This window comes from Nothobranchius furzeri, chromosome 18, assembly GCF_043380555.1.
Source record: "Nothobranchius furzeri strain GRZ-AD chromosome 18, NfurGRZ-RIMD1, whole genome shotgun sequence".
NCBI classification, from domain to species: Eukaryota; Metazoa; Chordata; class Actinopteri; order Cyprinodontiformes; family Nothobranchiidae; genus Nothobranchius; species Nothobranchius furzeri.
In genome coordinates, this window is record NC_091758.1 from 44,525,059 (window position 1) to 44,538,207 (window position 13,149).

Consider the following 13,149-nt stretch of genomic DNA (forward strand, 5'->3'; position numbering starts at 1 on the left):
ATGGTTAATTTGATCATTCCTCCTTTTGTTCCCAAACTACATCATCCAGATGTTAATCTAACAAAGCAAAAATAAAGAATAAGAGAAGGTTTTACCTTCAAGTTTGTGGGATAGCAGACACAGAGGTGATTGAGCTATGGACTTGTACTGTACCACATAGCTGGGAACATCAACAGTGTTGTTGCCTCCAGAGATGGAACCTTCCCAGGTGTAGAAGCTGCTGTGGATCCTGGTCGATGCTTTGCTCAGACCAAGAAGAGGAACAGAGACGTCCAACGATAGCGGTACAGAAAATGATGGCAGAAAATGCTTCCTGGCGGGGATGTATAACCCTATCAGTGATAGATCTATCTCAGGAACAGACAGGGTCTTCGGAAGGTTCAGCTCTTCTGAAGTTTTGCCTCCCAGTGGAAGAGGAAGCGAGATGATGACCTTCTCTTTGTTGAACTGGTATCGGAACAAGTTGTCCCTGCAGAGATCAAATGAAATGGACATTATAAAATGTGGCTTTGGCCCAATAAGAGGTCATTAACACTTCTTAGATTTGTTTCAGAAACTCACAGCTGCAGAAACAGTTTTTCAGGCAGAGGTGGTAAGGTGAGGTCGGAGAGGCTCCTTTTGCTGCGAAGGCTTCGCAGAGACGGGAACTGTGTTGTCAGTTTGTCGAGCCAAATGCTTCCTGCCTTCAGAGTGGCACAAAGAGCAAAACCAGTCAGAATGCAACCACACCTCCTACTGCTGAGTCGTCAGGTCCACCGGTAAACAAAAATATCTGGTCTGGCTTTTATTCATCTGTCTTTGAAGGTTGCAATAAAAATTAAGTCAAATTTACCTCAATTCCTTTGGAGACAATATGACGCAGTTTCATATCACTTTTAGTGACTCTTTGGTCTAAAATATCATCAATGAGCGTCTGTAGCTGCCTGTGATGTTCCTCTGCATTTGGCATCAGATGCTTTATCTTAGCATTCATGTCAGTTTTCACTTCCACTTCAAACTTGTTATCGTCTGTGAGGAGATCCAAACGCATCTTCAGATATGCAGACGATAATCCGCTTTACATGTCAACCTAATTACCAGAGGTTACCGTATTTTAGAGAAGCTCTCTGCTGGTATGATGCTTCGTGGAGTTGCACGACCGTCTCAGTATCCAGCAGGAGATTGTCATCGTTCTTCAGGACTGCACTGATGAAGGTATTAGATTTCAGAGAGGGGACGTCCATCTGAAGCTGCAGCATGGCCTCCCTCATCATGTCACATCTTTGTTTAAAACAAGGATTTGAAGGTTTACAACTCAATTCAATACAATTCAAGTTTATTTATAAAGCTCCAAATCAGGACCAGAATCGTCTCGAGGACCTTCACACAGTAAACATCCCAAAACAGGTCAGCTCATTAAGCCAATCAGTAACAAATGTCCTATATAAGGAACCCAGCAGGTCGCATCGAGTCACTGACTAGTGTCAGTGACTATACAGCAATCCTCATACTAAGCAAGCATGCAGCGGCAGTGGAGAGGAAAACTCCCTTTTAACAGGAAGAAACCTCCAGAGAATCCTGGCTCAGTATAAGCAGCCATCCTCCACGACTCACTGGGGATGGAGGACAGAGCAGACACACACACACACACACACACACACGCACACGCACACGCACACACACACACACACACACACACCATATATACCAAGTAGTGTTTCTATGGTTACATTGTGATTTCTTAGTAAATATTCTATTTGGCGAGAGATAAACTTTATTGTATTTATCCTAGTGGATCTATAATTAAACAGATAAACTAGTAGTAGCACATTCTATGTCAAAGAGGGTAAAAAGTTATTATCGGGAGAGGGAGAATGTTTTAGTGGTTAGCAGCAGTGTGCTAGACGATGGCCCCCTCCATGAGGCCACCACAGCTCAGCAGAACATCATTGTAGCTTCTTCTGGGGAGAAAAACACTTAGAGAAAAACTAAAGTTAACAGCTGAAATAGCAGGAAATAATACAGTTAAAGAGAAAAACGGGGCATGGGAGAGCCGTCTTTACCGACTGTACACTCCACCTCCCTCTACTCCCCCACTTGTCCAGATCTGGGCTAACATCAGATTTTAACCATAGAACCTATTAAATAAAAATGTTTTACGCCTAGTCTTAAAGTAGACAAGGTGTCTGCCTCATGGATTAAAGCTGGAAGTTGGTTCCACAAGAGAGGAGCCTGATAGCTAAAAGATCTGCCTCCCAACCTATTTTTAGATATTCTGGGAACCTCCAGTAAACCTGCAGTCTGAGAGCGAAGTGCTCGGTTAGGAACATAGGTGGTACCTGGACCTCCTGTGTCATGTTTCAGGATGTTTACCTCGCACGTCCTACTAGAGAGAGCTGGGGAACGTTCTTGTTGGTGACATCGAGGGTGAGGATTTGCATCTTCTCTCCTTTATGCTCACTGCTGGTCACAGCCAGGTTTATTCCTGCTTCCACATCGTAATCTGGAATTTTAATCTCACTGCTGACCAGGTGTTTGTTACGGTTGTACTTCAGAGATGCGGTCGCCTCCGTTGATTCTTCTCCTAGATGGTTTGATTATACAGAAGACAGAATTATAACTGGCTGTTTTTAGTTGTTCATGTTTTCGCTCCTGTTTTAAAGTCTCATCAGGTAAAGATCAGAAATGTACTTTTAAATTTTTAAACTCAATGTGTAAACAATGTAATCATCAGCATAGAATTACTCCCAAATCAAACAAGGATCTGCTTAAAAGATTCAACACATTTTACTAAGATATGAACATAAAGAGCTGCTTTTTAATCAGGAACAGAAACTAAAGACGTTGTGTTGTTTCTTTCTCCTGCTGGCTGTGACCTACAGTCATTCATGTGTTCATTCAGTCTGGGCCTGGAGATGGGTAGAGCTACTTATCAGGACCGCCAGACAGGTTTCCATTCCTCACAAATCCAAACATGGTGTGTTAGTCGTACCTTCGGCTTTTAGAGTCAGCTTTAGGGACTCGACTTTGTGTCGACCCTTTTTACCCTCTCTGAGCGTTTCATCTGCGATGGTGGCCGTGTACTCTGTAACTTTGCCCGTGGGCTGGATTTCAACGGCAAACCTTAGAGAAACAACGACTTTAATTAAGTTTAATAATCTTTCTCAGACGGGTTTCAGCTCAAATACATCCATCCAGTTTTACTTTGTCTCTCCAGTCAGAGGGAAATACGGAGCCTGTTGGATGGATGATGCGTTGGAGTAGCTCACTATGGTGCACAGGTCCAGTCCTCTGATTAGAGGCTGGCAGTCGGTGGAGTCGACCCGGTCCTCCACCAGAGACGGCACCATCCTAGCTTGACCAGAGGAAATGGACAGCAGCTGGTTGCTGTTTTCAGAAACAGAGACGGAGGATGAACAACATGACAGAACCTGGAGAGAGAGAGAGAGCTGCTCTGCAGACCTGATGCTGAACAGCTGAGTGCTGGACTTGGGAGCAGGAATGGAGAGTTTAATCTGGTTCCTGTTCAGCGTGACTTTAGCATTAAAGGAGCTCTCGTGGTAAATGTTCGTGTGCATCTCAACCCCTGCATCCACATAGTCTGGAACGTGCACGCCCATTTGGGTGATGAATTCTAAGCCAGCTGAAGGCATGAAGGACAAGTGGGTCTGAGGGAGCAGAGAACAAAGACTCAAACATTCAAACTAAAAGAAATCCTACCTTTAAGACGATGAGGATGGAAAACTCACCGTGGCCGAGGGAATCAGGCCTCCTTTAGCTCCAGGTGCAAATATACCTGACAGGAATACTTTGAGAGGAAAACCAGAAGCAGTGGGAAGACAGAAGCTGTTATCCATGAAGATGTAGTGGAAGAACAGCTGGTTTTCTGTGCTGGATGTGAGCTGAGAGAAGGCCTTCAGGAGAGAAGAAATGGAGACCAGTTTCTGCTGAGTAAAGTTTCGGTCCCATCGTCATCATCACGCACTGGTGAAATCCACCTCCGCGTTCGACCCCTCCCCGTGAGCTGCAGCTGCGCTCGGGAACTATTTGGTGGCAAAACAGTCAAAAATACGCAAAAGACCTGAAAAGGTTTAGCTTTCATCCAGTTTTACTGACACCAGGGTATCTGCAGCTTTAAGGGAGCCAAATTTAAGAATTTTTAAGACCACTTTGACCAAATTTAAGCTATAATTTCCAGCTACTGCCTGGAACCGGCGCTAACCACATCGCAAACGTGGGATTAGCCATCCAGTTACCATTAAACTTGCACTTCCCCATGGCGCAAACTCCCACTAGCTTAACCAGCTAATGTGCTCATCTAAAAAAGGCCCCCTTTCACAACCAACTGAACGTGTACGGTTCCGCTTACGGCAACATCGTACACAAAAAACGCTGAACACCAACTAGAAATTCACGAAAATTTTATAGAAATAAAAGAATCTCGTTTATTGGGTCTTTGGTCATTTAAGACCTTTGGAAACTGGATTTAACGATTATTTGTCATTTTTAAGGATTTTTAAGGCCTTAAACTTGGAAAAGCTAATTTAAGACTGTTTAACCCTCCAGGGTGTAATTTATCGTTTTTGACTAATTTAGAGTTTTCCTTTGTATTTCCAAAATAAAATCCATAACCACTGCCTTATGTGGATCAACCTTTTCAGCACAACCTGGACTTTATGAATTTATACTTATTTTTTATATTTGGGCATAAATGGGTTGCATATTAGACCTTAAATCACTCAAAAACATAAAATCCAAAATGGAAAAAAGTTGTTTATTTTACTGTGAAACCAACAAACATTTATGACAGATGTGTTTTTTATAATTTAGAATGGTAATCTAGACTATACATTTATAAAAATATGAATAAATATAGCAAATAACTTTATTTTTTATATTAGCCCTCTGGGGTCCAGAGTGTAAATCACCGTTTTTGACTCATTTTGGTTTTTCTTTTGTATTTTCTAATAAAAACAATAAATATTGCCTTATGGGGTATCATTTTTTTTTCAGGACAACCTGGACTATCTGAATTTATACTTATTTTATTAATTTGGCAATAATGTACATGCATTTTGGAGTGGCTCTGTCTCACGCCGCGGAGATCGAGATCTGACTGCTGCGCGGCGCCGCCCACTCCTCTTGTTGGATCTCCGAGGAGCTGGACCTCTGCCTTCATCCTCTACCTCATCATGACCCAACTCTTCTATGAGGAAGGATGGATCTGCCACATCGTCATCAACATCCTCGCTATTTGCCTCAGACTCCGGCTGTGAGTCTCCGCCCACTTCCTCTGCTTCCAGTTAAAAACAGCCGTACTATGTGAACTGCCTGGTGGACATTTATCCTTCTCATCATCCTTTATATAAGCCTAATAAAAGCCTACTAAACTGCAGAGACAACATATCTGTCCGGATCGCTCCAAAATATGAAGTTTACCGTCAATATCTGTCTAATTGTTTGTTGTTACTCCGCTCGCGCCACTCCTTCCCCGTGAAGCGGCTCCTTTTTGCACCTATCTGGTTCCTCGTGCGGCCCTCCTCTCTCTCTCAGCTACGTAATGATGCTATATGTGAGACTTCCACCAACAGCAAAAGGATCTCATGTGTTCATGTTCACAAGCACGTTCCCTCTCACGGATTACTAAACTGCTGTTTTGACAAGTTATCAGATTGTCTACAAACAGGTGGTTTGTTAGTTTAGTATAACTCCGCTTTTACGTTGCCTGTTAACACAACTTAAAAACTGGGTGTAGTTTATAATCTCTTTTTTAAAGCTGAACCGAAACCGAAACTCAGGGAGGCGGAGCCTTGCTGCTACAGCGTCCCAAATCAGACCTGTTCAAAAGACGCGTATACGCGTCCATGGACCCCAGAGGGTTAAGGACCCCGGATAGCCTGTGACAGCAAAGAATCCGCTCGAAGACGAGCTGGTTGGGTTTTAGGAAACTTCCATGTTTACGTCTCACCGCTGAGCGGATCTGACCTGTGCAGGGAGGACCCTGAAGAAGACTTGGTGGTACATGAAGAAGGTCTCCAACAGCTTTCTCATCTCACTGGTCTTCATGTATCCTATTTCTTCTCCCAGAAGTCGGAGATATGCAGTGGCTTCCGGAGACGGAGAGAATCGTACATCATTCAGGAGTTTCTGGAAAGCATCTCTGAGGGTTTTCAGATGATCTTCGGGAACCTGGAAAGATGTTTGCTGTCTGAACTTCATTCATCCTCCTTAGGAGTGTTTCACGAATCCAAACCTTTCTTCACCTGTCTCCTCATCCTGTCCTGACGTGGAAACATCCTGTCCCGAATCTCTCTGACCATCGGAGCGTCGCCGGCAAAATCCATCAGCCTGGAGATGGATTCAGGGAAGAAACCTTTCCTCCCAAAAAGAGCCTCGATGGTCGGTCCAAATCCCACTGCATCAACACCAACCTAGAGAAGAATTCCCGCCAGATATTTGAATTCCTATAAAAACTCGTACTTTGTGACATAAAGCATTTCTGCTGGCTTCGAACCTCCAGCACGTCGTGTTTGAGGTGGAAGGCCTTCATGGTGGCCTCCAGCGTCATCTCCTTGGGCATCGTGCTGCTCTCGTCGAAGATGATGTTGGTCTGGACCGAACCCAGAGGAGAATCCACCTTGTAGTTTTGTGACAATCCGTCCCAGATGCGGTTTTTGGGATCTGGATGATCCCGAAGAGCCGACTCTATCACCTCTCTGAGTCTGCAGGAAGAAAAAACAACCCAAAGTGATGCAGATAATGTATCTGTTCTAGAGGTTAACTCAGGTTCTCCAGCTGCTGCTGGAGTTAGATCAGATTCTCCAGCATCTCTTCCTCTGTGACCTTTGACCTCGCCCAGCAGAAGCAGATTTTACTCACTCAGATGTTTGATCTTCAGAGTTCTGGAGGTTTTTCAGGTGTGAAACCACAAAGTTCTTAATCTCCTCCTTCTCGTCTTTCAGGTCCTTCAGCACATCTCTGATGAGGGTCGGGTCCAGGTTCTTCATCAGAGCCAGATAAGCTGCCAGACGTTTCTCAACGGGACTCTGAGGGTCCTGGTAGACCTCAATGAGAGCGGTTCTGATCTGTGCTCAAACCCAAAAACTGTTTTAGTATACATGCGTTGTGGTTCTGATGGGTCTGCGTGGTTCTGATGGTTCTGGCTCACCTCATCGTTGAGCTCCATCCTCCTGAGCGCCCGTATGGCCTCCTTCTGGTTGGACAAGAGGATGTCTGTTTTCTGGACACATCTGAGGACGGAGGACACGAGGGCTGGACTGACATCCTGCATGGCCTGACCCATGACCCCGACCACCTGGAGACGAGGAGAACATCTCAGAACTTTCAGTGACTCTAAGTTTGGTGAGGTTCTGCTGAGAAATTTTCGATACCTTCAGTACGAGGAAAGCCACCTCCTCTGGATCTGAAGAAAGGTCCGAGTCCTGTTCCTCTACTGAGCAGTCGTTCAGGAGCATCTCCATGAACTTTGACACCTCTGTGACCTCTGGGGTCACGTCTCCTTTATGGAACCTGTGAACAATTATCAGCTTTAGCTTGGTTTCTCGGTTCTTCATCACATTTCTGGTAGACCTGAGATCTTTGAGACAAACGGGTAAGAATCAGAAGGTTCAGACATCTTCTTGTCCTTGAAGACATTTTGCTCCTCTGTGGAGGAACTTCCTGTAGTCAAACAGAGTCACGTAACGAGCTTCATTCGTCTGTTTCTCAGACTTGTTGTCCTTGTCCACGTGTGAGATGTACGGGTCCCACTCCAGATGTGAAACTGTCTGGAGATCAGATCCACGGCTGCTGGAGCCTCAGAGACATCCTCCCCTGTCCTCTCAGGGCCTTCCTCGCCATTCAGACAGGAGAGTCTTGGTGTTTGGTCCTCTCCTACCAAAGGCTGTTAGGGTTCTGGTTCTAGCTGTTGTTGGGACCAGAACCAGCCCGACCCAAACGACCTTTGGAGGAGGATCGGGAGTGCGGTTAGCGCGCACGAATGAAGATCCGACTGCTTTTCTGTTTGAACTGAGAAAATTCCTCAAAGACGTGAAAAGTCTTCAAGGATGTGTCCCTGCCCCGTGACCACAGGGTTGCAGGTTCGAGTCCCAGGCTGTCCCAGTTGTTGTGTCCCTGGGCAATATCAATACAGGCCCTCTACCAAATAGAGATGTCCAATTGTCTTTGGTCTGGACCTGCTGGGACTCAGTTCTGGACGACTGACCAGAACTTCTCCACACAGCCCAGACCAAAGAGAACAGGACCATCCCTGTAACCGTTACTGAACACAGATCATCTGGGTTCTGGGATGCGGACTGAGCTCCAGGACCCTGAGACTCCTCCTCCTTCCTGTGGCACCGTGAACCCGGTTCTGTACTCACCTCCTGACCGTGTGGGCTAGAGCGAACATGATGGCTCGGGTCTGTTTGGACTGAGCCATACTCAAAATGACTCGCACACGTGCAGCATCAGGGTCCGCCAGCAGACTTAGCCCGTAGACCAGAAAGTCCAGCTCAAGCCCGGCTCCATCCATGGTCCGGATCAGCTGCATGATGGCGCTGGAGCACTCTGGAGTTCCACACTGGATCAGGGCCTGGAAGGTGAGCCAGCGGGACACTTCCACCATCTCAGAGACCACCTGGCTGAGGGTCTCATTTCTCAGGACTCTCATGCTGGAGACCAGCTTCTGGAAAAGGCTGGTCCGTTTTGGACCCTGATCCGAACCCGCCAGAGCCACCAGCTCCTGCAGGGTTCTCAGAACTGCCTCCTTTGTCTGGACTGGACTTTTATCCTCTGGGTCTTGGAAATGGAGAGGCTTGGCTTGGAGACGCTCTGCATCTGTGGACACAAATGTTCAAACATCAGAAGATGGAACTTGAAAAACACCTAAAACTGAAGTCACTCACCAAAGGTTCTGGTGCTGATCCGTTTCACGCCTTGAAAGCTGAGCTCTTGAGTCACCACAGACGAGATCCCGTTGTCTCTGAGTATGAGAAAGATGAGGATTCAAGTGTTTCACAGCGACAGAGGAGAGGCTCCCAGGGCTGGACTCACAGGTGAGAAAAGGGCAGGTAGACGTGCGTCTCCGTGCACGAGGCCGAGCGCACGTGAGCTCCTCTGGGATCAAACTGGTATCTGCAGCTCTGAGTGCTCCTGATGAGTCTGGACATCGGAATGTGCTGGGAGCAGAACGGATAAACGAGGACAGATAGTTTACGTAAATCTGCAGCTCGCTGATGAAAAATCTACATTTTTAGACGGATTAAAGGAAGCATTTGGGAAAGCGTGGAATAACGAGACGTTCCGTGAATCTGAATGTCGATTAAACACGGCAGAACCGCTCCAACCTTCGTTCCGGTTTGTGTTTGTTAGAAAGAAAGGATCCGGATTTCAGCCGGACATCCGACCCACACCCTGTAACCACTTAGACCCGGCGTTCCTCAAGGCTCGGTTCTGGGACAAGTCTTTGTTTATGTTTCACTTAATACTCAATAAAATATGTTTTACTTTAATTTTAAAAATGCAATTGTGTGTGTGTGTGTGTGTGCGCGCGTGCGTGCGTGCGTGCGTGTGTGTGTTGATAACTAAGTAACGGAAAGATTAGCCTGAGGTTTGGACTTTCAGCTGAACACAGAGACCCACCAGGTGCTGCAGCAACGCCAGAGGGCTGCTGGTTTGTCTGCGGCTGTAGAACTGGTCACACTGGGACAGATCTCTGGAAAGATTCACATCAGTTGGAATCTCCTGCCTGGAATTCACCACATATTCTGTTAAACAGCGGCCGTGCACGGAGCTCTGAAAGGAATAGAAACAGATTTCATGTTTAGCTGCTAGAAGCCAGAGTTCATCTACAGGAAACGGTTTTGTCTCCTTCTCCCTGGAGGAGATACGAACCACAAAGCTGCTCTGCTGCTCCTCCATGGGCACCAGGAGAGCAGAGATGATCCCTCTCTTAATGTTCAGCGTGTTCAGCGGCTCGTCTGTTTCAGGAAAAAGCTGAACCCGAGTCAAAGAATCCACAGAGAACTTCAGAGGGTTCCTGGAGAAGAAGAAACCCGACATAAAAATAAGAGACGTCACAGCTATGGAGCTTTACAGGCGAAGGTGGAAACGGACATAAAAGAGTCATTCTGCTGTAAGAACCTCTACTCTGGTAGTTACTGTAAAACAGATTTAATCTGGGCTTTAATCCAATAATGTGGATTAGAAGAAATTATTTAGAGTTTCATGAGTTGGAACCTGAGGCTAGAACCTACTTTATTAACTTTTAGCTCCTTTCTGTAAAACGTTAATCCAGCAGATCTGCAGGATTAGATTAAAAAAGAGCCTCCCGGGTTGGGTCCGACAGAGCCGGGCTGGTTCCGGTTGGGTCAGATTGAGCCTGGTTGGGTTTCTCACTTATATTTTTAAGCCCTCAGATTTTGCTCCAACAGCACAGATTGGGTCAGTCTGGGGAAACCCACGGCTGGGTGACCTTTGACACCTAGGGACTTCTGCAGGAGAACCCGCCACGGTGAGCATGCAGCACCAGCATGGTGGCTCCAGCATCCACGTTTTTAGGAAGAAGGAACTGAGAAAGGTTCTGAACAAGAGTTCTTTGGATCCTGTGACGTTAGGTCAAACGGATCAGAACCATCTTTCGACTCTTGATCCACTTTGACATTTTAAAAGTTCCTGTTTTGATTTTCTGCATTAGCTGATGATGTTTGTGGACTAACTTTTCCATGCTGGCTCTGAAGGCATCTGAGCCCGGCGCCGGCCCGTAGACTGGCTGTCCCTGGGGGTCCATGATGGACACCTGGCTGAGGAAGCAGTCTCTGGTCTGCATGATGAACCTGCACATCTGGGGGACTTCTATCTCTACCTGCAGATAAGCCAGACAGTTGGTATCTGATAAGAATTTTATGGCTCAAGGTGGGTCACAGAATCATGTTTTACCTGACAAGAGACCCTGGGCCCGTTTTGGAGGTTGGCGGCACCCAGAACTCCGTTCCGGGCCTCGGTGGAGTACCGGTACTCGTACTTCTTATGGACCTGGAATCTGGACGCCCCTGAAACATGGAGACGTGTTTCCTCAGTTGCTGCTGAACTCATCAGTTTAATCAGACATTGATAAGATCCTCCTATAGAACCGCTCAGTTCTCTTACATCACATCAGGTCAGCTGACCTTTGACCCCCACCCCGCAAACATCTGCAGCAGCTGCTGAACAAACAGCTGATCTGTTCAGAGAGCACCATCGACCTGCGAGCGGGTCGATGAGTCAGTTCGACCCGTTAGAGCCGGTCCACACATCCGCGCAGCGACACCGACGTTAGCTTAAATCCTAAAATCTAATCTAACAGGATTAAAATGAGAAGCAAAACTCACACTGGCAGGACGGAGTTTCCTCCTGATCTTCTGGAACACAAACAAACAAAAACAGGTTTAGATCAACAATCATCAAAATGCAGAACGTCTGTTCTCATGTTTCCTGTTTGTTCCGCAGGATAACTGTACCATGATGTCATTGCTTTTATTTTATTCTAAGAATAAAAGTGTTGTTCTGTTAACTAACAGGTCATGGACACGAGCTCTTCTGTGAAGAGTCATAACAGAAAGTTCCACGTTAGAATGATTTTTGTTGTTGTGCACAAACCAAACAGTAAATTAGGGTTTAGGTGTTCCAGCTTCGGTAAAACACAGTAAATACGTTACATTATTAATATAATTATCTTTTATAAAATCAGCTTTTTGACCCTCTTTTTTAATTCAGCAACAAAACATCTGCTGAGATCTCAGATTAAAACACAGATTAAACACTTTCCTCAACATTCCCAACTCCCAACTGCATTAATAAAGTCAGAGAGCTTCATGGGAGCATTCAAACAGCCTGAATGTCTCAGAAAGAACCGACAAAACGAACACTTAAACTAGATTTCTCTCATAGATGAGATCAGAAGCAGGTCTGATGACTCACGCGCCGCCGTGACGCTCAGCAGCAGAAGCAGACACAGCTGGTTGGAACCCATGACGGGTTCCTCCGTCTTCTTCTGCCCCACGCTGATGAATGGGACCAGAACACCTCCTCAGGTGTTTAATAAAGTCTCTGTTCAGCTGAACAGCTGTGACATCACACAGGTCAAAGGTCAAACCAAAGGTTTGTGTTGGGAAAGGTGGATTTCTGTTCATCAGGACAAACTCCACAGGAGGGTCTGAGGTCGTTGATCCAAACGCGGAATGCGAGTCTCTCCCATCAGGCTGGGAGCACTCCTGCAGCCCCGAGAGGAGAACTTTTATTAAAAAGGGCTAGGGTTGGGCTCTGCACCCGTGAAGCGCCCAAACGCTGCAGGTCTGGGCTCTTCTTCTTTTATCAGACTAACCAAACAGAAACGGGACGGAAAATGTTTATCTGGGTCAGAATTCCTGTTGGATTCAGTCCCAACGGAAGGAAAAGCTCCATGTTTATTTGATGCATCTGGGAAAATTAACTGAATTAATGTTATTTTTATTATTAATTGAACAATGACTGAATTTAGGCCCACAGCAGCATTAGCATCCATTTTTCCTGATTCAATAGCATCGCAGGACTAGTGTGTGTGTGTGTGTGTGTGTGTGTGTGTGTGTGTGTGTGGTGTGTGTGTAGGGGGGTTAAAGGTCATTCATATCCAGACTAGATCAGCAAGATCAATACTTTAGACCGGACCACGTTGATTCTTACAGAAAACATGAATTCCCACATTTTACTAAAGATCACTTAAATGACGACTTTCTAAACAATCTAACTCACAGAGATGAGTCAGTCTGAGTTTTGGTTAAATCGTTGGACCAAATCCTGGATTAGAGATTAAGTGAATAGCAGACGTACATGTGGATACCTGTTAACAGAGGCTGTCTCTCACAGGACGTATTAGACTATCCTAAAGATGCACAGGCGTGGTTTGACACAAACTTTCTTAAATTGAACGAAAGAAAGACGGAGATAATCGTTTTGGCTCCTCTGCTGCACCGTCTAACCAAAACTGTAGCCTCCTTTCATCTTAATGTCATCGCAGTCCTGGGGGTTATTTTGGATTCGAACCAGACTTTAGTGGATCAGGTCAGTGCAGTCTTGTTTCATGCAGGCTTTCTTCTTCCTTTTGTTTTTAATTCTTTTAAATTATTCAGTTTATTTTATGAGCACAACTGACGT

At 45.8% G+C, this 13,149-nt stretch overlaps 1 protein-coding gene across 2 annotated transcripts in view; it reads right to left on the reverse strand.

Moving 5' to 3' along the window:
- apoba (apolipoprotein Ba) overlaps positions 1–13,149 on the reverse strand; it is a 30,051-nt gene that overhangs the window by 10,205 nt on the left and 6,697 nt on the right. The window contains exons 1-24 of one of the 2 annotated variants that reach the window (XM_070547114.1): positions 11,938–12,253; positions 11,349–11,378; positions 10,918–11,030; positions 10,698–10,843; positions 9,874–10,018; positions 9,622–9,774; positions 9,034–9,158; positions 8,886–8,962; positions 8,361–8,817; positions 7,371–7,509; positions 7,148–7,294; positions 6,859–7,064; positions 6,494–6,701; positions 6,243–6,410; positions 5,965–6,168; positions 3,729–3,893; positions 3,442–3,647; positions 3,184–3,366; positions 2,972–3,102; positions 2,353–2,563; positions 1,088–1,260; positions 833–1,008; positions 562–683; positions 96–469 (exon numbers count right to left, since the gene is read on the reverse strand). In XM_070547114.1, coding sequence (XP_070403215.1) covers positions 96–469; positions 562–683; positions 833–1,008; positions 1,088–1,260; positions 2,353–2,563; positions 2,972–3,102; positions 3,184–3,366; positions 3,442–3,647; positions 3,729–3,893; positions 5,965–6,168; positions 6,243–6,410; positions 6,494–6,701; positions 6,859–7,064; positions 7,148–7,294; positions 7,371–7,509; positions 8,361–8,817; positions 8,886–8,962; positions 9,034–9,158; positions 9,622–9,774; positions 9,874–10,018; positions 10,698–10,843; positions 10,918–11,030; positions 11,349–11,378; positions 11,938–11,989 — 4,111 coding nt within the window. In that variant the 5' untranslated portion in view covers positions 11,990–12,253. Of the gene's footprint in view, positions 1–95; positions 470–561; positions 684–832; positions 1,009–1,087; positions 1,261–2,352; positions 2,564–2,971; positions 3,103–3,183; positions 3,367–3,441; positions 3,648–3,728; positions 3,894–5,964; positions 6,169–6,242; positions 6,411–6,493; positions 6,702–6,858; positions 7,065–7,147; positions 7,295–7,370; positions 7,510–8,360; positions 8,818–8,885; positions 8,963–9,033; positions 9,159–9,621; positions 9,775–9,873; positions 10,019–10,697; positions 10,844–10,917; positions 11,031–11,348; positions 11,379–11,937; positions 12,254–13,149 lie in introns of those variants that run through there. The other variant, XM_070547115.1, reaches the window with a different exon arrangement.